We start from the raw sequence: 26,687 nt of genomic DNA, 5'->3' as shown, positions 1-26,687 counted from the left end.
TGCAGGCAAAAAATGGTTCCCCCAGAGAAGTCCATGTCCTAATCTTAGGAAACTTTCTATTTGTTACCTTACATGGCAGAGGAGAATTAAATTTGCAGATAGCATTAAGGTTGTCAATAGCCAACTTAAAATTGGGAGACTATCCTGTGTTATCTAGTTGGGCCCGATGGAGTCACAAAGGTCCTTAAAAGTGGAAAAGGTATGGCACCTGGTGGCTCAGTCAGTTGGGCTCCTGACTTTGACTCAGGTCATGACCTCATAGTTTGTGAGGTCAAGCACTACATTGGGCTTGGGGCTCACTGATGTCAGTGCAGAGCCTGCTTCATATCCTCTGTCCCCCTCTCTCTGTCACTCCCCTGCTTGCACTGTTTCAAAAATAAATAAGAAAACATTAAACAGTGGAAAAGGGGACAGATCAGAAAGATGCAATGTGAACAGGACTCCACTTGCTTTTGCTGCATTGGAAGATGGAAGAAGAGAGCCACCAGCCAAGGAGTGTGGGCTGTGGGTTGACTCTAGAAGCTGGGGGGAAAAACAAAACTAACAAACAACAACAACAACAACAACAACAACAAACAAGGACATGAATCTTACCTAGAGCCTAAAGAAAGGAATTCAGCCTTACCAATGCTTTGATTTTAGCTGGTGAAACCAAATCAAACTTCTGGCCTACAGAACTGTAAGACAATAGTTTTGTGTGTTTAAGCCACTAAAATTTGTGGCAATGTGTTACAGCAACAGATGCAAAATAATTTATGAGTACAGTTAGAAAAGCTGAATCTATTCGATTGCTAAGAAACTGGTAACTACAAATCCCATAATTCTAACCTCTGAGGAAGGAGCTCTAAGCTTCAGATAAGTTTTACAAATGCAAGCAGAGTTGCTTGGCAACAAGAAAAATAAACAGTTTCAAGAGAAACCCACAGGAGATTGGAATCGCCAACGTCTTCCTGACTGTGTCTCTTGGTACAAACTTCTGCTTTTTATATGCTTTTAACTACTTTTAAAAATCCAGGGAGCGATTCAAAAGACATGTACAGATCATGATAATTTTTTCAAATATGGGAATTAATGGGGTGGTAAAAATTGAAGAAACAATGGCTCCTGGGGAATCCTTGAGTACTCTAAATCAGCAGATTTATATCTAAACCAGCAGTTACTAATGTCTTTTGGGTCACAGATTCACTTGAAATTTCTTTTTAGAAAAATGTGCATATATACCTATACATATTTTGCATTTGTTTTACTGATGTTACAGCCATCTTAATCTTTATAAGCCCAAGCTCACAATCAGCTTGTCTAAATAGGTATTTTCATGATATTGCATTTGATTTTAGTGAGGGATAAATTTCTTAGGAATCATGCATGTGATTGAGCACACATTAGCACATTAGAAGTAATACCTGTATTCTAGTTAACTATGAGAGACTATATTTTTTTCAAAGGCTCTTTGTTTTTGTGGTCAGTAGGTTCCAGATCTAATACTTCATTGGGAAAGGATGTGGACTCTCAAATACTACAACTGTGAGTGCTGTGGGAGTGATTTTGTCAGCTGCAAGGCTCTGAAGTATCACTTTCAACAGAAGCATTTTGGAAAAGTTCACTATGAAAAATTTGGCCAAGAAGTCCTGAGGGAGAAGCTCCAAGATCACAGTAAGGTACAAGTGGGAAAAAGTAGGGGAAAACTTGGGGTTTTCCCCCACTTTTTCTAAAAAAAAAAACACTGCTTTTTATTTGTTGTTTTTGGGTATTAATTCTCTTCATGGAGATTAATTAACAAGAAAGTAGAAATTATAACAAAACTCCAGGTCCTAGGCCACCTGGTGGGATGAAGTAGTTAAAACGGCATGTCTCAGTCCTGCTATAAAGGATCTGTCTCGTAGGGCTGCTGTTAGGGACACTCAGCAGAGTTCACTGGACACGAGTGTTGTATCCAGGGCAGCTGCTACTGCTGGAATTACTTTTCCAAAATGCTTATGTAGTGACAGGATTCTCACAATCCTAGACTTTTTACTTTTTTTTTTTTTTTTAAGTTTCTTTCTTTTGAGAGAGAGAGAGAGAGAGAGAGAGCACGAGCAGGGGAGGGGCAGAGAGAGAGGGAGAGAGATACCTCACAAACTGTGAGATCATGACCTGAGCCGAAACCAAGAGTTGGCTGCTTAACTGACCGAGCCACCCAGGCACCCCTATAATTTTTACTTTTAATGGAAGCTTAGAGGTAGATAAATATACTTTCCCTCCTTCCTCCACCTCATTTTACAAATGAGGGAACAAAGCCCCAATTAGGTTAAATGATTTTTCTAAAGCCTCCAGAGAGAATAAAAAGAGCCGGGATTTTATTCTTCTGATTTTATAAAACAAAACCTGGTGATATATATATATATATATATATATATATATATATATATATATATACATATATATACATATGTATATATATATACATACATATATGTATACATACATATATACATACATATTATGTATGTATATATATAGCAGATAGATATATCTTTTTTTCCCAGCACTGTAGTTCTCATGGTTCATCCATTAATCTACAGTAGTTTTCTATCTATATCAAAAGAACTAATGGGCTTTGCTATGTTTTGAAAACACAGAATGAGAATCTCTGTGCTCATGAGTGGGAGCATTTAGTGAGAAGCCAAATCAAGTCCAGCAGATCTTTCAAAGAGCTCTTATAATTCCTATGTTATGTGTTTACTTTTTCTCAGTCTTTACATGACAGGTCAGCCATGGAGACACAGAAGCTCAATTGGGAAAATCTAGAAGAAAGGAATATAAAGCATATGGCTGCAGAAATATCAAAAACCTGCAGGATGTGTTCTAGGCACTTTGGAACCATCCTTAGTCGGGAGAAGCATGAAATACAAGAACATCACTTCACAGCCAGAAAAAGAGGTAAAAGAGAAGCCTGACTCTTTCTCTCTGTGTATATTTATGCAACATAGAAACCATATTTTGATTTTCCCTGAGTGCAAGGCTTTAGGGGTTGTTTCCAGGAATAGGTAATAGAGAACGATAGAGGATGAAACCAGATGTGGCTTGAGACTATCCTCTCTTGGAGTGGCAGGGACGAAGTAAAATTTTGCAAAGCCAAATCTGAAGAAGAAGCTGGGAAACCAAAGTGTCATTCAAAGAGACAACACAGTTCATGCAATTCTATGGGCTTTCAGTCAAAAGTGGGACCACATCAGGAATTCAGGTGGGAGTCGGGTAATGGTCTATCCATGTCAAAAATAGCCACAAAACTAAGATATTACACCTTTTCCTCTCATGTTTGTGGTCTGTGCTCTAAACTAACTTGTGGTTGCTGGTCTATGAAAGAATTTTAATCAATATAAATTTTTTCAGGAAATAATAATTGATTCTGGATACAGAGAGTCACTGGAAAGTAATCATTTTGTGATGAACTTCCCCTAGAGTAGTATATAAGTTGGATATTATGTTTCAAGCAAAAGAATCAAAGTTTCAAAAAAAAAAAACCAAAACCCCATATAACCTGTTAACTTGGCATAATTGATAAAACTTAAACAAGAGGCTATGTATCCCTTGAGTGTTGATATAAAGTCTCTTGTTACTGATTATTTCTGAGTATGTTCTGATTTCCATTATGATTTCTTCTGTGATACATGATTTATTTAAAATATGTGGTTCTTAAAATTTCTTAAAGCAAGGAGTATTTTTAGTTATTTTGTTACTGACTTCTCATTTAGTTTCATGGTGGCCAGAGAATGTAATCTGTGGGACATTAGTTGTCTGAAATGTGCTGAGTTTTATCTATAGCCGAGTATATATTCAATTCTTTCTTGTTAACATTATTTATTTATTTTGAGACAGAGACATAGCGAGGGGGGTGGGGTGGGGGGAGAGGGAGAATTCCAAGAGGGTTCTGCACTGACAGTACCAACTTGGGGCTCAGTCTCATGAACTGCAAGATCATGACCTCAGCCAAAAGTAAGAGTTGTATGCTTGACCAACAGAGCCACCCTGGTGCCCTGAGTGTGTATTCAATTCTTGTGAATGTTCCATATGTGTTTGAAAAAGAAAGTCCAGTTGAAAGTTCATTCCAGAGAGAATTAGTGAATTCTTTAAGGCACTTGAGCCCTTTTCTAGCCAGAGGCCACTCTAAAATGAATTCTCGGGGTGCTAGGGTGGGTCAGTCGGTTAAGCCTCTGACTTTGGCTGAGATCATGATGTCTCAATTTGTGGGTTTGAGCCCCATGTCAGGCTCTGTGCTGACAGCTCAGAGCCTGGTGCCTGCTTCAGATTCTGTGTCTCCTTTTTCTCTCTGCCCTTCCCCTTCTCATGCTCTGTCTCTATCTCTCTCTCAAAAGTAAAAAAATAAACATTAAAAAAATATTTTAATGAATTCTCAGTGATAATATGAATTTATTGTATAAACCTGAATGAGGGCCACTTTGTGACTGCAGATACTTAGGGATTGTTTTCCTGATCCTTCCAATGCAAAAGTTATGAAAATTTCTTTGCTGTTGAAGGGGATCAGGATATGCCAACCCTAATTATGCCAATTTGGTGTATTGATTATTTGGAGCCAAGGCAGTTGAGAAACAGTAAATACAAGAACTCCCTGCTCTCCCCCTTTCTGCCTAAAAGCAAGCCGTAAATTCTCTCTCTCTCCTGTACTGAGATGAAGAGAGTAGCCTTTATCACTGATAACCTAGAGCCGGCACATGAGTGTTTCCAAACAAACCTTAATAGTTTTCTTAATAGTTAATAGAACTTAATAGCTCCCCCTGTGTATTTCCTAGTCACCTTCCCACAATTTATTGGCCTTCAAAGCTCCTGACTCCCTTCCTTCTGTCTACTCACTGCTCCACAACATATTATATTTTAAGTGGCATACAAACCCCCAAGTCTCACTGCTACTTTGAATTTTCATTTCTTTTCTGTAAAGAGACCTATGCACATTAAAAAAATATATTAGCATCAGTAAAATTTGAATGCCTCTTCTCCTGTTAATCTGCTTTTCTCAGTTTAGTTCACATGCTCCATTCGTTGAACCTAGCAATTCAGTTATTCACTTCCTTCTCGTGAAGGATGTGGTTAGTCTTGTCAGCTCTTCTGGCTCAAAACACACACCTACGATGTCCCCATTTAAAAAAAAAAGTACTATCTCCTGATTTTTAGGTGTTGGCTCAGTTTTTTCTTTTTGAAAACACTGTGCAGGCCAAACCAAACATTCTGTAGGCAGAATATAGCCTCTGGACTGACGGTTTGAGACCTTTAATAGATGGCTTAACTTGGAATTCTGTGCCTTGGGGTCATTTTGTTGAAACTTGTTAACATATATGTTTTTCACTTAGGAACTTAAAATGATTGAGGAAATTGGAGCAAAGATTTTTTTCCTCATACAAGAATGTCTGAATATCTGTTCAGCCTTTTCTCTATAGAGACCTAGGGTTCAATGTCAGCTAAGTCTGGTGGGAGTGAAGTTTGCTGTTCACCTGATGCTCTACCAGCAGAGTCAGTTTCCCTGTTATTACAACTAGATAGTCCTGGTGATTGACTAGATGTAATTTACATATAAAATTAGATTCTTGCCTTAGACACACACATCTTTTTCTGTACAGTGAATATCAAATACTGGCCATTTCTCTATGCAGCCCAAATGTCTACAGGATTTTCACCTCATAATATGTTGGAGTGTAAAAGTCCCCAAGAGCTACAGAGATTTGCAGATAAAAATATCCGCCCTGCCTCTGGTCATCTGAGCACTGCATGTGTGGCTGAAATTGGGGCCCTGTTCAAGCTGATCCAGGATTGCTTTCCGGTGCCGGCCTCCCGAGTGATCCAGGTAATCTGAGCCAGGCCACACAGCCCTAAGGAAGCCATTCCTTCCTCATGGAGGCAATGAACGTCAACCGGGCAAGGCCACATGTTCAAAGGCCAGTGTTGCCTTCTGCATGGGGTGACACAGCTCGCAAGGAGCTCTTTGAAATGCCAGGGCAGGCTTCAGGCTGGTGGAGCAGGCACTCAACCATGCGACAGCTGGAGTCCATTAAGGTTGGCAATTTTTGCCCAAGGGATGAAAGTGCCTTTACATTGGCAAGACCAAAGAATTGGCTTACACTTGACTGATATTTGTAAATGCTTAAGGGAATTTCAGGCAAAGGAGGTGAGCCTGTCCCCCAGGGCCCTGTTTCATGCTTGAGCAATCTGCCTGTGGAAGTAATTAGGTGCTGCACTGATGGGCTCCCTGTCAACTTAAAGACAACTCGCTGAGTCCAGGAACAGTTGTCCAGAGAGCACAGAAAATTTCCTTGAAGAAAAATGGCCTGAACACAGGAAAGGAATCCAAATAGCAATGATGGTATGATTTCCCCCCCGCCCCGTTATTATTATTTTTACCATTAATACTGTCGCTGAATACTCTCTCATCCGTGTTTAGAGAAAAAAATACAGGGCAGTTCTGTGGGCATTTTATTCCGATAATTTTTCCACTCTTTCGTTTTAAAATGCACACATGGGGTGCCTGGCTGCCTCACTAGTTGGAGCGTGAGACTCCATCTCGGGGTCATGAGTTTGAGCCCTCCCTGGGTGTAAAGATTGCTTAGAAAAATTAAAAAAATATAAAAATAAGTGGCATTCAAAAGATAAAAATAAATCTTTTGAAATGATGTCAAGAAAACTACAAATGTACATATATTTGTCATAAGATCATCTTTCAGCCATAAACTTATTTAAAAGCAAAAATGATTTTTTTTTTTAATTTTTTTTTTTTCAACGTTTTTTTTATTTATTTTTGGGACAGAGAGAGACAGAGCATGAGCGGGGGAGCGGCAGAGAGAGAGGGAGACACAGAATCGGAAACAGGCTCCAGGCTCCGAGCCATCAGCCCAGAGCCTGACGCGGGGCTCGAACTCACGGACCGCGAGATCGTGACCTGGCTGAAGTCGGACGCTTAACCGACTGCGCCACCCAGGCGCCCCAGCAAAAATGATTTTTAATGTAACTCAGTGGCAAATATGATTTATGAGGATGATTAAATTCTTCCTTCAGATAGCTATGGCAATGCCTGAATATGAAACAATGTATTTTCTTCTACAGAGATAAGAGTCAGCGTTCTATTCTAGTCCTGCCTGATGCTTGCCAAAAACAAGGGCCAATGATTGATTAAGTTGCAGAATTGTTGTGCCCTTTAGTCCATTCCTGGATAGTGACAGTACACATTAGTGTATTAAGAACTCTCAGATTAAAGATGCTAAAAACTACATTTCCCATATTCCTCTGTCACTATAATTTCCTCTTCTTTTTTTTAAAAAGAAAGAGAGAGAGCGAGCACACATGTGAGCTGAGGAGGAGCAGAGGAGCAGAGAGAGAGAGAGAGAGAGAGAGAGAGAGAGAGAAAGAGAATCCCCAAGCAGGCTTCATGCTCAGCATGGAGCTTGATCCCACAACCCTGGGATTATGACTTGAGCTGAATTCAAGAGTCGGATGCTCAACCAACTGAGTCACCCAGGCGCCCCTGTCACTGTAACTTCTAATGGGAATAGGTTTTGTAAATTAGTTGCACTAGTGAGAACCGTGTTAGGAACAGAGTTAAGTTGGGGTAGAGCTGGTAGGGCATGAGACACCTATTTTAGTCTTCATGATTAGCAGATACAGAATGACTCTGGAGCCAAGCATTGAAATGTTTTCTAACTTCATGTGAAATCACAGTGTCATTTGTGTGTCACAGTCTACCTTTGACAGATTGCTTTTGCCTTATTTGGGACATGACGGTTACCAAATCATAGGTAACAGGTTTCTTTGCTGCTAAAGAGATTCCTGGGGGACCTTGCAACCTGAAGTTTTCCTGGAGTGCTAAAGAAGGCAATAAAGTACGGTTAATTCCTTCCAGTTTGACTTTTATAAAATTATATTTAGAGAGAGATTTGAGGTAAATTCTCAGTAATTATAATTACAGAACACTTATTAAAAAGCATTCAAGATCTATTTAGAAACAAGGAAAAGTAACATCCCCCAGAAACCTCAGTCACTTGTGGTTCTAGCTCTCACAGGTTGAGTCTGTGTTAGGACACTTATGCCACCTGTCTAGCTGTTCATTGACAACTGCTAGGTGTGAGCTTCAGGCTTCACAGTGGTGAATTTGATTCCTGCCCCTGTAGGTTCCATACAGTCTAGTGGCTTTCAGGCAGAAAGAGTCTGAGAACTAGCAGCTCTCTGTCTTTGTAAGGATTTTCAGGATTTTTTGGAAAATTATGCTTTCTTTTTCATAGCTGAACCTAAATTCTCAGTAGACCGTGATAGATTGCTTTCTCCTTCTTCTGTTCCGCACCCCCCCCCCAGGGTGAAGGGGGTTAAACTGCACATATTTAAGCTATTCCACAATGTTAATTGACCCTAAAATGCTACAACTTGAAATTTGTGCTTCCCTCAAGGTTAGTTTAGGTTTGACCCACATTAAATCCTTCGTCTTCACAGGGTGGTTCTTATATAAAGGGGACTGACACCCAAGGATGCTCAGAGATTGACATCGTGTTGTTCAGTGATGTGTTTGCCAATGTGAACAATTGCAAAAAACAACTGAGAGAAGCGCTGGATGCTCTGAGGGAAAACTTAATGCAAACATCACGTGGAAACAGGTCTGGGTGAAGGTGTTCCTGTGAATTCTTTTCTTCCACAGGTGGAAACGTCAGCTAAGGGAAATTCTTAGCTTGGTACAAAAGGGCATTACTGAGCAACCATTACTTCTGTATGCTAACATTAAATTTTTGAGAGAAAACTTGGAAAGATTGCCCCAGAGGAATTTTTTTTAAGACTTCTAGCTGAACTTTCAATGAAATTTCACGAATTTGAGATTCTACGATTTAAGGACTAATTATGTTTTCCCCAGTGCACCTTTATTTAATTTCCATCCCCTAGCTGAAACCTGACTCTGAGGAATGCAAACAGGAAGGGGTGGGAAAGGTGCCTCCAAGTACCAAGAGTCTTTGAGGCACATTTGTCTGATAAACATTCCCTTCAGCTATATCCTGGGGTCTCTTGCTGATGTGGCTTTGCTGACATTACACACAATGTCTCTTTGCTCCAAATGTTGAACTAATCAGACCTGGCAGGGTTTTTTTTTTGTTTTGTTTTTGTTTGTTTGTTTGTTTGTTTGTTTTGGTAAGTTCCAGAAAGAAAAAAGGAAAGAAATGCAAACACCTTGACGTGTTATTATTTATTTTTCTCTTTCATTTTTACACATCCTGTTATTTTTTTCAGTATAGTGAATTGTGGATACAGAGAAACGCAAATATCCATGTTGTAAAATAAAGAAAGCATTTTTCCTGAGAAAAACAAACCAAGCTATGTGTCACTTTTTCTAAAATAAGATCAATGTTTTAAAACAATGTCCCAGAACTGTTTCTTAATTTAAATAATAGATTCATTACCAAGTCTTCGCTTCAAATGAGTATGGAGAAGTAGCTTGAATGTGTCTTTATTGAAACATACTACCTTCAGGAATACCAAACACCTACTAAATTGTGGTAGTTAGCGAAAGACTTCAGATGAATGGCATGATGGTGACAATAGTGACTGACATCCTTTGGGTTGGAAAGGCAGAAAGGGAAATGATGGAGTTTCACATACAATTACACTTTGGATGGAGAAAGACCACCTTTAAGAAAAAAGAAAAGAAACAGGAGAAATAGGAGAATGTGTTTTTCATTTTTATCCATTGCTTCTTCCAAGTTTTCCCCATTAAATTTGTAAACTAAAGGTTGCATCATACTATTGTTATTATTATTTATCAAAACAGAATGTTAATGTACTCTAAGGCACATTAAAAATAAGAGTTAGGCTGTATTCTTTCCATGGTAACGTTATTTGGAAACACAATATTTGTTTTTCATTGTTAGGTCATTTTCTATACTCCTTGCCCACCCAACTTCAAAGAACCTTATGGATTCACTCTCCCTAATGCTTTTTCCCCTCTTCCATATCTCAGCTGCCCTTCACTTGGAAAAAACAGCTCTTGAAAGTCTTTACTTTTTAGATTTCCAGAAGGAATTTTGAAGTAGAACCCATGAAAAATAACAACCCTGAAAACCATGGTTCATTTACTCTAATTGTTCCTGACTAAAAACAAGCAAACTCATTTTCTCATCTATGTTCCTTCTATTCTTTTAACTCATTAAGTAATTTAATTGAAAAGTCTTCAAAGTTGAACCGAGTTCCCAGGTAACCACCATCTTTCTTTTGCACCTTTTAAATGCCTGTTCATTTTCACTCACTCTGAGTGATTTTTCAAGGGACTAATGGTTTTAATTCAGCCCAGAATGTATTTTATCCCATATTTTGTTTGGTTGAATGGTTCCTGTGGCTAAAAAGGAGCATATTTTCTGAGAAGTAAGACTTAGAGGCAAACTGAGAAAAGAGGACTGTGAAGTCAGGAAAAGAGGCAGATTGTCCAAGGGTGCTGTTTGGATATCTGAATGGAGCAGCCGCTTTTTCTGGCTTTCTTCTCCACTACTCAGAGCAACTAAGACCATACCACAATTCATTTGAAGGGAAAATTGAATTAAAAATGGAGAAGAAGCAGATATGTGGGTCTGACAGTTGGTTTTGACTCCCACCCACTGAGAGAGTAGAGTTTATTGTTTCAGTTGATGCCTGGTTTTTGGTGATATATTGTTTGTTGCTGTTATTTTTAAAGCTATTCAGTTACTTTGAGAGACGGGTGTGAGAAAAACTCGTTCTTTTCCTTTGAAACTAGTCTATATCTTAATCTACCAGTAACAGCAACTGTTCTCTGTCAGTCACTTTCTGGGCCCTGCTTATGAATGAAATCTCAGGAGACTTGCCCAATAAGCCCAAGTTACTGGAAATCATTTACATGCCAGAGGTATTGTGCTCCTCTCTTTACACATCAGTGTGTTTATTATTAAAAAACCACAATGGGAAAACATACTCTCAGCTTTTAAGGAGATGGTGCTATAAAGTGGCACACCTATAATAATTATGTTATAATTGGAATTTCTCCACATTATCTCTTATTTCTTATTGCATTGATTTAGAAGTCTTGAAAACAAGAATCTCTCTTTCATTATATTATCCAGTCAGAGCATCTTAAAGCTCTCCTCTGAGAAATAGTCTTTTAAAATTACATTGCTGGGTGGCTGGGTGGCTCAGTCAGTTAAGCATCTGACTCTTGATTTTGACTCAGGTCATGAACTCATGGTTTGTGGGTTTGAGCCCTGCGTCGGGCTCTGTGCTGACAGTGTGGACCCTGCTTAGGATTCTCTGTCTCCCTCTCTCTGTCCCTCCCCTGCCCACACTGTCTCTCTAAATGAATAAATAAATAAATAAATAAATAAAGTCAGATTGGAGGACTTGGAGTTGTCTTGATAAGACATGGACAAGACATGGCATGTTCATGGACTGGGTTGACAAGAATAGGAAGTGGCAAATAATATCACCTGAGGACTCCTGAACAAGCACTGCTATGACCTATGCCTCTTTTCTACTAATAAGATTAGCAAAAATCTTTTGGAATACTCCTTGGACAGTAATGTGTATGTAAGGTAGCCTAAGATAGTGACATTCTCATTAACCTTGACCCATTTTAGAACTCTGAACTCCTCAGTGGATTTAATACTTCATTCAAACTCTCTGGTATACACAACAGTAAAAACTTCACATACCAATGGCCCTGTCTCCTATAGCCCTGTCTCTTGGAATTTCTAGTGATTTTTTAAGATTAAAGCCAGGACACATGCATAAAAAAATCTTAGATGATTCAGCTGATGTTCTTTTTCCAAGTGGATAGAATAAGAACTGATTACCCAAGTAACACCTCATACCCATTAAATAAAAATGTTTGGAGGCCAGAGCATCTGTACTTTTTAAGGATCCCCAGGTGATTGTAATATGCAACAAAGTTGGGGAACCACTGTTACAGCCTGGTATGTTCACCAAGGTCTTTGCCCTAGTCCTTGTCTCCTCAGCTCTTAAGACTGAACCCTCATCCATGTTGTCTCATTCGGGCAAAACTATCACCAACCCCATTCAACTCTTGAAGACATTCTGCTTTATTTCTTCAGCCATGCCTGTCTCAAGCATCTTCAGAATTCACCAGATGTTTGGAGGGAAAAGCAGGTCATATTTCAGATTCAACTCTCCACCCTTCCCTTTTGATCAGGATTGTGGCCTCCAAGTCTCTTAACATTGCATAAATCCCCTGAACTAGAAAGAGTTCTGCTGGTTTCTTTACCCCAGAAGCTTCTCTTCACACAAACAAAATCCATGTTTTCAGCCTCGTGTCTATTCCCCAAATCAGTGTATGTCCCCAGAAAGGAAAAAGCAGAGTTTCTGTCCACCTCTCCATAATCTGCTGTCCCCACCCTCATGGAATCTCAGCCTTTCTAGCTTCATCAACTCCCTGATGCCCCTCAAATACGTTTATATGTGGTTTTGAAAATCTAATTTTCTAGTTGTTCTGAATGAGCATCAATCTTCCACAGACTACTTCATTATACCCAGAAGTAGAAGTCTGATTTCTTTTAAAATATATTACTTAATCATATTCATGGTTAACAATATCTTGTGCCCCAATCTATATTCAGATAATAATTCACTTAAACATTACTTCTTAATCACCTACTACATGTCAGATATTAGGGACAGGGCAGTAAATAAAACAAACACAGCTCCTGCCTTTGTTCAACCAACACTCCAATATAAGAGAAATAAGCAAATAATGCCAAGTGGTAACTAAATGCTGTGAAGAAACATAAAGCAGGGTAAGGGAACAGGGAATAGGGAGGGAGCTCTTGTTTTAAAGGGTGGCCAGGGAATGCCAAACAGTGCAACGAAGACTGAAGCCTTGTGGAGTATCTTCCATCAATGTACTCTAGGTATAGGAACAGCACTTGCAAAGACCCTGAGAAGGGAACATTCCTGGAATGTTTAAGAAATAGCCAGGAGAGTAGCAGGGCTAGAATAAGGGGAAGGGTGGTTGAAAATCATCTCAGTTTCTTTTTTCTCTACTATTTCTCATGCCATGTCTTGTTCCTTTGTTAAGGATCCTAATGGGAAAGAGAGCACCATTGTCTTTAAGATTCAATTTTTTATGTACTGAAGGTCTTCACAATCATTCTTTTGAGATCATGGCCTGCTATGATGTCCTGGGGCATGCACCCTCCACAGGTAAGGTTTATTTTTTTTGTTTCACATGAAGCCTTAAAATGACTGCTTATTCAACATGTATTTATAGAGGACTGAGGACATCCAGACATAGCAGTGAAGTAGGAGTAGGGAACCAGGCTGCTTGTTGTAGTGAAACATTTAGTGTTGTTAGGAGACATTTTTTTTTCCCTGCAGCACATAAACACCATGCATCTGTCTGCCACCAGTTTTTAATTTAAGAAGTGTGATCAAGTATTAACTATTTGTCCAGGATAATGGAGTAGAGAAAGAGCACAAACGAAGTATGGACATGGCTTGCAGGGAGCTGCTGCTTGTAGCAGGAATCCCTATGTGAGCCTAAGCTGGGTTTGCCCCAGGATTCAGGCACAATCTGGCTGACTCAGGAGGGAAACTGAGTCTTCCCCAGTGGGAAAGATGGGTTAGGAACATAACTTTGGTCCAAACTCAACAGACCAGTATTGCAGAGAAAGGTGCTTAGTACTCAGCACCATTGGCTCATGCCTGTCTCTTGGAGAAAGACTTCAATAAAATTTGAGGGAAAACTAGACGAGCTATTTCCTGGATGTCTGCTATGGCAGGCAGAGCTCAAGTCAGCACAACTTTGCAGCCTGAGTGGTAGAATGCAGCTCTGGGGTTATTGTGTGAACGAAGAAGGGGTCCAGAGGGCATGAGGAGCCAAGAAGTCACCCTCACTGTGACCTGAGAAGATGCAAGAACAGGCCTCTCTCCTTCAGGGTCTTACTTCCCCACTACTGGCCCGAAGAGTTGTGCCTTTGGCAGCCATGGCCACCCCGATGGCATAACTGTTTTTGGTGGGACCATCAGTGCTTTTGGTAACAGCAGCTACAGAAGACATCAAACAGCACAAATGATCAAGAGAAGATGATAATGGCAAATATCATGTGGTATAGAAAGAAAAAGTCTGCAAGCACATGTGAGATAGTCCATGGGGGCATCTTAAATAGGGGAGGAATTTGAGGAAACTCCTTAAAGAAATGGGAAGTGAAAAGGATAGAGTCATAGAATGATATTGTGATGGCTACTGTGATGTTATTTTTATCCCTAAGATGTGCTATCTGAAATGAGATATGAAATATAGAATTTAGTCATACTTATAAAAAGAGGGGAATAAAGTATCTCCATTAGGCAAGAAGATTAAGGCCCTGTTATCAGCTCCTCAAAATCCATATGTTGAAACCCTAACCTTCAGTGTGATGGTATTATGAGGAGAGGCCTTTGGGGAGGCAATCAGGTTTGGATGAGGTCATGGGGAATGGACCCCCAGGATGGGATCAGTGCCCCTCAAGGAAGAGAAGGAGACACAAGAACTTCCTCTTGGGGCCATGTGAAGCTACAGCAAGAAGGTAGCCAACTGCAAGCCAAGAAGAGATCTGTCACTAGGAACCAAATCTACTGGCACCTTGATCTTGGACTTCCTAGCCTCCAGAACTGTAAAAAAATAAGTTTCTGTTGTTTAAGCCATGTAGTCTGTGATATTTTGTTATAGTAGCCCCAGCAGAGGCCCAGATGACTAAGTGATTTATGCAAACGTAAGTATATTCTCCAGAGAACTTGGGTGTTGAGTGTAGGCTTCTGCTTGACTTAGAACATTTATGTATGTATTCTCTTTGTGTCAATAGGTGGTACTAAAAGTACCATAGCAAATCATGCGCCAATATATGAGCAGTGATCCTCCTGTAGCTTAGCAGGACATATTAAATATTTTCACTGATCTATTCACTTATTTATCCCATTCAACCATTATTTGTGGAATATCTACCATGTGCTATTAAATACTTACAATGAAATAGACAGGAGATCAAGATTGTTGTTCTTTTGGAGCTCACATTTTGTAGAGGAGAGATTCCTAACCTTGAAATATCTGTTATTCCCTAAGGCTCCAGTCTATCTGTCTATCTGTTATTCCCTAAGGCTCTATCTCTATGTCTTTGCCCACTGTTTCCATTGATTTTTTTAAGTTTATTTAAGTAATCTCTACACCCAGCATGGAGCTGGAACTCACAACCCTGATATCTAGAGTCACATGCTCTCCTGACTGAGTCAGCCAGGCACCCCCAGTGATACCTTTTCTTAACCTGCCCCATCCTATACTCTATCTTAAAGTTTCTGCTCAACCTTCAAGACTCAACTCAGCACCAGCTCAACTTGCTTCTCTAATTCTTCCTGGACCTGACTCTTCTGCTTTCCCACAGAATCCTCCCTATATCTCCACCACAGCATGATCCTCTATACTGTCACTATGTACAGGTTTGGCTTCCCACAGTGTTTTGAGCTCCATGAGCATAAGATTTGTCTTTGTTCCTGGTACTGTATTATTCAATAACTATTCATGGAATAAAAAGAATTATTAAACATAACATTGGTCCTACCCTCTCAGCCAGACCCCAGAGGAACAGGTTGACTTTCTTGAGCTAGTTCTTTTACTAATCAGCACTGTTGGCCAATGTGCTCCTCACATTAAAATTCTCTTCTTTTGAGCTGTAATTTGTTAATGCACATGCAATACATGCCTGCCACGGTCTAGAAACTGTGTTACCATTGGGTACAAACATGAATAAGACATGATGAAGTTTATAGTCTGGAGGGGAAAACACATGCATAGGCTATTTTATTTTGTGTTGTTTGTTTATTTATTTTGAGAGAGTGAGAGAGAGAGAGAGCAGGAATGCACTAGCTGGGGAGGGGCAGAGAGAGAGAGGGAGAGAGAGAATCCCAAGCAGGCTCCATACTGTCAGTGCAGAGATGGACACGAGGCTTGATCTCATGAACTGTGAGACTGCCCTGAACCAAAATCAAGAAGTAGACGCTTGACCAACTGAGCTACCCAGGTGCCCCATAAATAGGTCATTTTAATATAACATCATCTGTAATAAGACAGAAGTATAGGGAACTCTGAAATAAGGATACCAGGAAAGGGAATGTGACATCTTGGTCTATACTGCAGTGTTAGTTAAGCCTTCTTGGCTCTGATAATCTTGCTGATCCTGTAAGACTTTTTTAAAGTGCTCTGATTTATCCAGCACTTATTATATGCCATACATAATTCTCATTGCCCTAAAATTAATCTCATTAAATGAATCCCATTTGGTTTGCAAAAAAACAAACAAAACAAAACAAAACAAACACCTAAAATAATGACCCTCTCTCCAGTTTACATATTTAAAAAAAATTGAGCCTTAGAAAATTTAAGCAAACTACCCACAGTTTTGTAGCCAGTATGTGCAAGGCCTGGGATATAAATCCAGGTCCTTCACACTGTCTAGATCCTGTGTAGACTGATACAATGTCAAAGTTCTATAATGGGAAGAATACACTGGGCTTGAAGCCAAATCCCAGATCTATTTTATATTATCTATGAGACCTTAGGTAAATCATGGAAATCTCAAACCTCATTTTTTTAAATCTAAAAAACAGAGATATTGCAAGAATTAAAATATGAGATTCAATTTGAAATCATGTAGCAAAATGCTTATTAGCTCAATGAATATTTATTTAAAAAGATGATTCTAGGGGCGCCTGGGTGGCTCAGTCGGTTAAGCGGACGACTTCGGCTCAGGTCACGATCTCGCAGTCCGTGAGTTCGAGCCCCGCGTCAGGCTCTGTGCTGACAGCTCAGAGCCTGGAGCCTGTTTCAGATTCTGTGTCTCCCTCTTTCTGACCCTCCCCTGTTCATGCTCTGTCTCTCTCTGTCTCAAAAATAAATAAAACATTAAAAAAAAAAAAGATGATTCTATCTCCTTACGTCTTACCATAGGCTCATAAAGCTTTTGTATTTGTACAAATTAATTCTTTCTCTTGTGTGCAGACTTCAAAAGCACAATTGTTAGCCAACAGCAGTTCGTTGGAAAGTGTCTTGAGGATTTGAGGCTGTATCAGTAGCTCTTGAGCTAAAATGTCTCCCAGAGGAGATAAACATATTTTTACACTGGCTTCTAAGTCCCCTAAGTTCTTGAGCACAGCTGTGTGAAATGAACTGAAAAATCCTGAAATTGTTATGTAACCCTGCTATTCTCCACTGATGATGGGGAGTGGATTTTACAGGACAACAACAATCCAGCAATTCAAACAAATCTTAGGATTCCAAGGAATTTTAGTGGGCAACTAAATGTTGCTAAAAATTGCCAGAGCAAGACTCAGATGATCACATCAAGTTTTCACAGGAATCTTGATGTCATTCCCTGCACACCTTACATAAGTGCTACACAATCAATAGTGTGGCCCATGTGCTACAATGCAGCCCAGAGCCATGAGATCTGACAAGACCATGATTGACAACATTCCTGCCCCAGATGTGATTCTCAGATCAGCACTATCAGCATCACTTAGGAACTTGCTAGATACAGAATCTTGGGTTCCATCCCAGACCTACTAAATCAGAAATTGCATTTCAAAAGATCCCCACAAGGGGCGCCTGGGTGGCGCAGTCGGTTAAGCGTCCGACTTCAGCCAGGTCACGATCTGCGGTCCGTGAGTTCGAGCCCCGCGTCAGGCTCTGGGCTGATGGCTCGGAGCCTGGAGCCTGTTTCCGATTCTATGTCTCCCTCTCTCTCTGCCCCTCCCCCGTTCATGCTCTGTCTCTCTCTGTCCCAAAAATAAAAATTAAAAACGTTGAAAAAAAAAAAATTTAAAAAAAAAAAAAAAAAAAAGATCCCCACAAGATTCTTGTGCTCATTAAAGTCTGAGAACCATTGAATTAGCCACTAATTAGGCGTTTGGGCTCAGATCTAACATGCAATAGAAGATAGTAGGGTGACAATAGATGGTTTAACTTCTTGGCCATGCTGACTTTGAGCCACCTACTTAACCTCTCTGACTCTCCTCCTCCTTTGCAAGCTGGAGAGAATAATAGTTCCTTTATCTCAGGGATGTTAAAGAGTAAATGTGTTAATAATTATAAAGCACTTAGAATAGTACTTGATTCAAAGCAAGGGAGCTAAGTGTTCCTGTATTTCAAATAATGGTGATGATGTGATAATGCTAAACTAAAGTTTCTTAAACTGACCTAAGTCACACAGAGTAGAAATAGAAGACCATAAGCATTAAAAATAAGTTAGGGACCACAAACTTGGGTTCTTGTCAGTGAAGACCTTTGAAGGAGGGGAAATGTTCATATACCAGTGGCTTTGAGTAGATTATCCCCAGGTCAGCCATGACATCTCATCAGATAAATAGAGTAAGTCATCAAGTATCTGGCACACTTCTTGAATATCAAAATTTGAGTTAAATTATTGTTTCTTTTATCTTTTATGATCATAAATCTGAGCTTCTGGCCAAGTCTGATTGCTAAGAAAGGCAGAGAAAAGCTCCGAGTAAAACTGAAAGGTCTTTTTTAATAGTTCAAATGACTATTGCCTGGAGGTTTGGGACTAGAATATGTTTGTTATAATATGCCCTTATAAGATATGTGCCATATACAACTCTATTTATTTGCTTATGTTTATCATAGTAATTTGATTTTACTCTCTAACCTGTTGATAATCAACCTACTATTATATCTCTGATTTGGCCATAAACAACTGGACCAGGATAAAAGGACTGCACAGATATGCTTGAGATTAGGGATCCAGATAAAGGCACATCAGTATTTTACTTTATGTAAAATATATTTTATAACTAACATAAAATTACTAACCAATTAACTTTAAAATACGTATTGTAGATGTGAAATTTTCCATGATTAACAAGTGTATCATTGTGTGCAATTTAGTTGGGCAGAAGGATAGGTATGTGTAAGGGCTGTCTAAAATAAATTCATATTAGAACTTCCAATTGTTTTGAATTGGGAAAATTTAAATAGATTATGATAAAAGGTACTAAACATTTATATTTCATACAGAGAGAATAAGCATGACCTGAGATGTTTTATAAGGTTGTAGTATTAAGCTATTGATGGTCCTTCTTGCCATTTAATCTCATTTTCCTCCCTCATTAGTGGACTATTTGTTTTAAATTTGACCCGAATACATCTTTAAAATCATTTCCACCTTTATAAATACAATTAATTCCCTCGTGTCCAGGTGGTAGAATCTCTTCTGCAAGTATATATACAAATAAGAACAATTTAGATATTGAACAAGGGGAATTATATAGGTTATTGTTCAGAGAGTCTGATGACATTTAGTTTATATGTAGATGATATTTGCCTAAGGTACTGAAATCTGCTTCTGGGAAATAAACTTCCAGTGTGAATAGACAGAAAATCTGCCTCATCAGATTTTCTTATATCAGAGTTTGCTCACTTGAATTGCTCAGGCATCATGATGTTGAAGCTCTCTCTTTTAATTACTTGAGTAAACTGGAATAACTTTCCTAAAAAGAAAAAAAAAAAAAACAACTTTCGTTTTAAACGATCAAGATCTAATTAATCAGAGAAACATAGCTCATTTGTATTGGGGAAGCCAAAAAAGAAGAGGGAGCAAATTCCCACAACGGTCTTTGTTCCTTGGTGTTAACAGATTTAAAACACCTTTACCGCAAACTGTACCTCTGTAACGACAGTGACTCAGCAGAGCTGTGTGCCTTGGCCCTCTTGCCGTACCAAGTGGATTTTGTCAAGGCATCTGTGGTGAGGGTGAAGGAGCTCATTCGTTTAATGATACATTGGTTCAAGACATCATTTGCCAAGTCCACCGAGGAAAATAAGTATGTAACCAGCACATGGGCACCATGTGAGCCTTCCTCTTTTCATATCCCTTTCCTTTATACTTCCAGGCCCCACCTCTTACCTTGGTAAGCAGAGGAGAGGGAAATATAGGGAGAGAGGGAGAGAGAGAGAAAGAGAGAGAGAGAGAGAAGAAAGGGCTGTCTAGAATATGGAACATCTGTATTACATTATTCTGAAACAATATAATGGTTTGGTAGGAACCAAAGAATAGAAACAAAAATATTCAGTGGCATAGCCAGAGGGATTGATGCAAAGAACGAAGCCACAGGAAAAAGAAAGGGGAAATTCAATTTGAGCTTCAAGTGTTCCTTCTGCTGTAGCCAATTCTATCAGAGGCAGAGTTGTCTTTCAGAGAAGGGGGATCCTCAAAAGTTGCTTTGTGCATGTTCTTGATTCTTTCCTTGCGTTTGCTGGGAATAAGCTCTAACTTATAATGATTGGAGGTGAGGGAGACAGTGACTGGTTTGAGTATTTTAAGATAAACTTTTGATAACAAAGACATAGAATATATCTGTTTGAATTCTCCTTTTGGCAGAAATAGCAGAGACAGGAGATTTACTATAACATATTTATATATGGCCACTTTCTACAAAGAGTATGTCTTCTTTGTCTTTGTATAAAGTTACTAATAATCTTGACTTGTTCATCTGAATCACCCACTGTTTACTTTGTATATTTTTATGTTTACCATAGAAAACATTAGTCACTTTGTAAACATATATTTCTATATAATTACTTCCTGTATCTAAACATCTCTGAACAGTCTATATGTTTTTTCTCATTTGGTTGAGCAAAAATTTATTATTAAAAATAGAAGAACAGAAGACCAAGAAAGAAAGTTTCTTGCCTGAGTAGATCCTTGGTCAGATTATAGGCCTGGTTTTGAAATCTAACACTGTTTGTTTGTTTTTTTTTTTTTTTTTTTTTTTTTTTTTTTTTTTTTTTTTTAACGGAGAGCATTTAGAGGCCTGCAAAGTAGCTTATCTCTTAGCGTAGCAGAACAATAATTCTAATACTTAAAAAGGTGCTATTGTGGGGGAAATTGGGCCACATATGTTATAATATGGTAATTGGTTTTCTATTTTGGGAAAGTAATCTGGTAGTGTTGTATTAAATATTTATTATGTGTTAAGGATTTTAAAATATTCAAACCATTTGTCAAGGTAATTCCTTTATAGTTTAAAAAAGTGATAATAAAAGTGACAAAAAAGAGTTTATTTATTAGTTGGTTTCAAAAAAGAGTTGAGGTCATTTATATTAAAAATATGTCCTAAAAAAGTACTAAAAATAGAGATTTTTAAGAAAAGAGATGAGAAATACTTCGAGAACTAACCTTACAGAAAATAAATGCATTTAAAGAAGTAATTTGTGTAAATATATTCAGAATAGTACTGCTTAAGATAAAGAACAAAAAAATGCCCCTGAAGAACAAATAAACTTGCACACAAATATGATGAAATACTATTCAAGACAAATTTGGGAAGCACGGTAATTAATATGTGGAAGAAGTTACATGAAACAATGTTAAACGACTAAAACATAACACAGAATAAATAGTATGAACATGTATCAGAAGTATGAAAGTACAGATGTAAATGTGCTGTAAAATGTGAGGGAAAATAGTCTAATGTTTATTAAGTTTTTTCCCCCTAAATTTACTCTCATGTCATATGAAGAGCATCCTCTGCCTGAGTGGTTTTCAACCATGACTTCCTTTTGGCACTTGGGAATACCAGCTGGTTCAAGTGGGGATGGATTTGAAGTCTGGTGTTTGTTGCTGTCAACCCCTCAGGGAGTATTGTAAGAACTAAATTATTGATAGTCTGAAATCTGGTTTGCTATTTCATTACCAGGACAGAAAATTTTGTCTCCTTTTAGTTTTTCCTATTTTCTTTACTGAAATAAAAACGAACAACCAATAATGATAGTAAGAAAATATTTCCATGCTATTAGGGGAAGAACTGCATGATTTTGCAATATGTCCTCAAAAGAGATTGCACTGGCTAATAAATGCCAAGGCAACAAAATATGTGTTTGGATATCAACCAACATGGAATCCTGAAACTATCTTTTTTTTTTTCTTCCATGAGTTTGTTTATAACCCCTAGCTTTAATTTTTATTTTATTTTCCCCTGATGTACATAAGCTGCAGTTTAAAAGACTGATGTAAGAAAATTTTCCTTCTTCACTCCAAATTCCCACCTCCCTAACAATGTTTAGGACATATTCTGCCAAATTTGTTTTTTACATATGCTTAATTTTTTTTAAAAACAAGGAACAAATGGGTTTGTAGTTTATGTATCACTATGAACATTGTTATTCATTTAATCTATATCTTTTTATAGCTGTACCTAGAGAGCTACCTTCTTTTAATGACTACAAAGTACAGTGATGTTCAAATACAAGCCACATATGCAATATTAGATATTCTAGTACCCACGTTAAAAGGTAAAATATAGGAGTGCCTAGGTGACTGAGTTGGTTAAGTAACCGACTTTGGATCAGGTCATGATCTCATGTTTGTGAGTTCGAGCCCAGAGTCAGGCTCCGTGCTAACAGCTCAGAGCCTGGAGACTGCTTCAGATTCTGTCTTTCTCTCTCTTGCTGCCCTTCCCCTACTCATGATCTGTCTCTCTCTCTCTAAAATAATCATTAAAACAATTAAAAAAATAAAAAGGTAAAAAGCACTGATGAAGTTAACTTTTAATAATATATTTAGCCACTATATCCAAAATGTTATCATTTCAACAGGCAATCAATGTAAAAATTATGAGTATTTTCCTTTTTTAAATATGTCTTCAAAATCCAGTGTGTGCCCAAGTCAGACTAGCCACATTCTCTACAGAATGAGTAGAAGTGAAAAATGCTGACCAAAGCGATGGAACATACCAAATTTTAGTAGAGTTGACTGTTTTAATTTAGAAAAAAAGACTGTATTAAATTACATCCTCACCAATAGAATGTGAGAGTGTCTCTTTTCTCACAAACTCACCAATGTTAGATATCATAATTCTTTATATTTGGTCCATCTCATTGGTGGAAAAATTGTTTGATAAACAGTGAGATTGAAAAGAGAATTTCTTGTTTTATAAACTGTCTTCTGAGCTTAAATTTTTCTCGTAAGTGAATAAATCTGTCTTCATTTTCTGGGTTAAGGGAAGTAGACAACCCTTCGTTCTGTGTGTCTAGATTCCGCAGACTTCCCTCCTCTTACACAGTGGAGCTCCTTACAATTCACATCTGGGAACTGGCAGGAAAGCCGCTGTTGTTCAGCCTGGTGCAGGGAATGAGGGCAGTCCTCAAACTTCTGGTTCGATACACAGAAATTGATGTCGTTTGGCACAGACACTACCATCCCAAGTTCCCCATTTTTGTAAAGGTTAACCAGAAACACACCAGGTAAGTATGTATCTTCTCTATGCCCTTAGGCTATAAGAAGCATGTTTACCATAAAGAAAGTCTGGAGCAAGGAGTTGCTTTATTGTCATTCATTGTAAATGAGAAGGCCTTAATTACCACAAAGCCAATTCCCTTTGATTACTTCTCACAGAATCTTACTTCTCAAGGGTGAATTAAGAATAATTTGAGTAGAATGAATCAAATGTGGATGTAGATGGCAAATGGGGAGGTAACTGAAGACTGAAACCAGGGAAGAAATGCTTCCCGAGGTGAAGAGGAAAAATAAGAGGGAGTCAGATTTGGAGGGCAGAAGCAACTTGCTGTTTTCTGATAGGTATTAGTCCCGCGTGGACTTGCTTCCACCCTTCCAAGAGTCCTGTTCTTAACCAAATTCCTTTTTTTAACTCTGACATTCCCCTTTCTCACTATACTACAAATTGAAATTGAGTTTAGAAATGAATAGTTTTGTGTTCTGTTTTGTTTTGTTGTAGGCCATTCATTTTAGACCCCGTAAATCCTACTGTCAACGTATGTGACACCTGCAATGCCTGGGACGAGGTTGCCCTGGTGGCGAGGCATAGCCTATTGAAGCCTCTTTTCAGCAGAGTAAGAGCTGAGCCCCCTTGGCTTTTCACAAACAACTGGTAAACTGGACAAGGAGCTACTCTCCTCAGATTTTTTTTTTTTAATTTTTAAAATGTTTTTTATTTTATTTTTGAGACAGAGGCAGAGACAGAGTGTGAACAGGAAAGAGAGGGAGACAGAATCTGAAGCAGGCTCCAGGCTCTGAGCTGGAAGCACAAAGCCAGATGCAGGGCTCGAACCCATGAATCGTGAGATCAAGACCTGAGCTGAAGTTGGATGTTCAACTGAGTGAGCCATCCAGGCACCCCTGTCCTAGATTTCTATGAAGAAAATATAAAGGACACAAAGCACATTCCCAGTGAGAGTGCTCTGGACGAAAGGCAGCAGGAAGAAAGCTTGTCTTATTCTAATTCACCATATTAGTGACCCAATCTTTAATCAACATACTGATGTAAGTCATCATTTAAGATAAAAGGATCTATTTCAACCTTTAGGAGAAATGAAACATCCTCCCCCATGTTTTGGATTTGTTTCTTTGGTGGTCTCATGACCAAAAAACATTAAAACAAAATCTAAGTAGCCACAGTGAATAAATAAAACTCCCAGGTCATTTGAGAGACAATTATCTGAAAGGGTAAAATAACTCCCATTTTTTAGTTTTAATTCACTATCATTTCAGGTTGACTTTTCAATTCCCCTGGTAACCTAGTATTTCATTGGGTCACCTGTGTTTTCAAAATTTCCCTATGAAAACCTGCTTGCATTAAGTATGGTGTATTCGCTTCCAGACATAAACTTACAAATGAATACATGGGAAGATGGAAATATCTGGAAAAAACACAGTGGATTGCCTCAAAATAAACTGTTCCCAAATCATTTTATGACTGCCTATGTCACGACTCAGGGGTCAGAGTGGAGCCATTCTTAAGGTTTCAAGGTGCTTAGCCATAAGCAAGGATAAATAAAATACTCGGGCTATTGAACTGTCCAGTTCTGCAACAACTGTTTTCAATTGGTGGTATCAGCTGTTTTCCTTTCTATTAAGTAGCGTTAGCGGCCACTGATAATGAAAGCCAGAGCCCACCAGAAATAGACCAGAGGAAATTTCCTGACTCACTTGCATAGCAACAATTCATCAGCATGGAAGATGTATGAAGTGTGACTTCAGATTAATGCGAGTGATAAGGCTTATCCACATGACAGAACTCTTACATATAAATGAGCACTGGCCCCTTCAGGCGAGTCCTCAGAGAACTTGTATGCTTATATTCCAGTGATGTGATTGGTCTGGAAACACTTTTGGACTTCCCCTCAGGGGAGAATGTTCTTTTGAACATCCTTAATGGTGACAAAATTTGTCCTTTGAGGGTGGATTTGATTTTTGGAAATGGTACAATGTATTCATAGTGGACATCTGTTGTTTTCATCTACCCAGAATCCTCTTACCCAATTACAGGTTGAAGAAACTGCATTTGTTCTATTGTTCACTCTGTCTCTGAAGACTCTCAAGGAGAAATATTTTTAAAATGTCTTAGGAGGTGCACTTCGGTGGCTTAGTCGGTTAAGCCTCTGACTCTTGGTTTCAGCTGAGGTCATGATCTCGTGGTTTGTGAGTGTAAGCCCTGCCTGGGACTCCACGCTGACAGCGCAGAGCCTGCTTAGGATTCTCTTTCTCCCTCTCTCTCTGCCCTCCCCTACTCATCCTCTCTGTCTCTCTTGAAATAAATAAATACATTTTAAAAAAATAAATAAATAAATAAAATGTCTTGGGAAATGTCCATCTTTCCTCATTTTGGTGACTGCACCCATATCCACCTCAGGTGACTCCTCCCCCTCCTCCACGAGATCTAAGTTGTTTAGATGGGATGACTTAACCACTAGTTCTATGGGGACAGACATGTGATTCGGGCCTGGCACAGTGATTGTTTGAACTGAAACACCACAATAGCGCTCAGTTCTGGGATTTGGGTTTGAACTGCTGGGAAGAGAATTTCTTCTGCTGCTATGAGGGAAGCATGACACTACTGGTCACCATCTTGCCGCTCCAGGGGACAGCAGGCCTAATAATGAGGCCGACACAAAAGAAAGCCGATTTGAGAAATGAGCAATGATACACATGTGCACACTTATGTACATGTCTATATCATGAGAGAGACCAAGTCCCGGTTTGTGCTCCTGGACCCAGATGTACTTGCAGCAAAAACTATCCTGGGACTCTTGTGTCACAAGCCAATAAACTCTCCTTTTGCTTAGTGGTTTCTATTTGGATTTCTACCTTACAATCAAGTGAGTCCTGACTAGTCTAGTAGAAGAGAGAAAGACTGGTGAATGAATTAACTCATCATCAAGGAGTAAGGAAGGCACCAACACAGTGTTAACAAATTTCTACTGAAGAGACATTCATTGAGCACCTGCTAAGTAGTTGATCTAAATAGTCCAGTTGTTAAAATAAACTAGTCAGTTCAGGATGGCAAGAAGCTTTCAGCCAACAAAAGAAACTGCTTTTCTTCCTTTGCTTGCATGGATTCAGAGGACCATTTCCAAAGAGGAGTTCATGACAGGAATGTCTTTGCCAAAGACAGCATTCTTGAGGATTGTTAGAGAAGGTAACCAGTTTTTTAAGAAGACAACAGTCATTTGAGATTATGAATTCTGTCTTTTTAAAAATAGAGTTCTATTTTCCCTCTGTGGTCATACCTCCTGTGGAAGGTGAGAACACAGTGCAGCAAGGGCAGGATGATCAGCATAGGATACATAAACTTATTTCAGAGCTGGGAGGACTCCTGGCCACATTGGAGGGGGAAGGGGAGTGAGTGGGGAAAGGTGATCTCTGTCCCAAGTT

General features: G+C 38.9%; 1 protein-coding gene across 1 annotated transcript in view; it reads left to right on the top strand.

Annotated features, from left to right (window-relative positions):
* Positions 1-25,623, top strand: part of LOC131509999 (2'-5'-oligoadenylate synthase 3-like) — a 31,877-nt gene extending 6,254 nt beyond the window's left edge. Inside the window, exons 2-9 of the mRNA XM_058726449.1 lie at positions 1,470-1,658; positions 2,733-2,919; positions 5,646-5,836; positions 8,467-8,627; positions 13,052-13,176; positions 19,653-19,839; positions 23,051-23,260; positions 23,752-25,623. Coding sequence (XP_058582432.1) covers positions 1,500-1,658; positions 2,733-2,919; positions 5,646-5,836; positions 8,467-8,627; positions 13,052-13,176; positions 19,653-19,839; positions 23,051-23,260; positions 23,752-23,908 — 1,377 coding nt within the window. The 5' untranslated portion in view covers positions 1,470-1,499 and the 3' untranslated portion in view covers positions 23,909-25,623. The remainder of the gene's footprint in view (positions 1-1,469; positions 1,659-2,732; positions 2,920-5,645; positions 5,837-8,466; positions 8,628-13,051; positions 13,177-19,652; positions 19,840-23,050; positions 23,261-23,751) is intronic.
* Positions 25,624-26,687: the final 1,064 nt, after the last annotated feature.

The sequence above is a fragment of the Neofelis nebulosa genome, chromosome 1, assembly GCF_028018385.1.
Source record: "Neofelis nebulosa isolate mNeoNeb1 chromosome 1, mNeoNeb1.pri, whole genome shotgun sequence".
Lineage (NCBI taxonomy): Eukaryota > Metazoa > Chordata > Mammalia > Carnivora > Felidae > Neofelis > Neofelis nebulosa.
The sequence above is the reverse complement of the archived record's forward strand: the minus strand, read 5'-3'. Positions and strand labels throughout refer to the sequence as shown.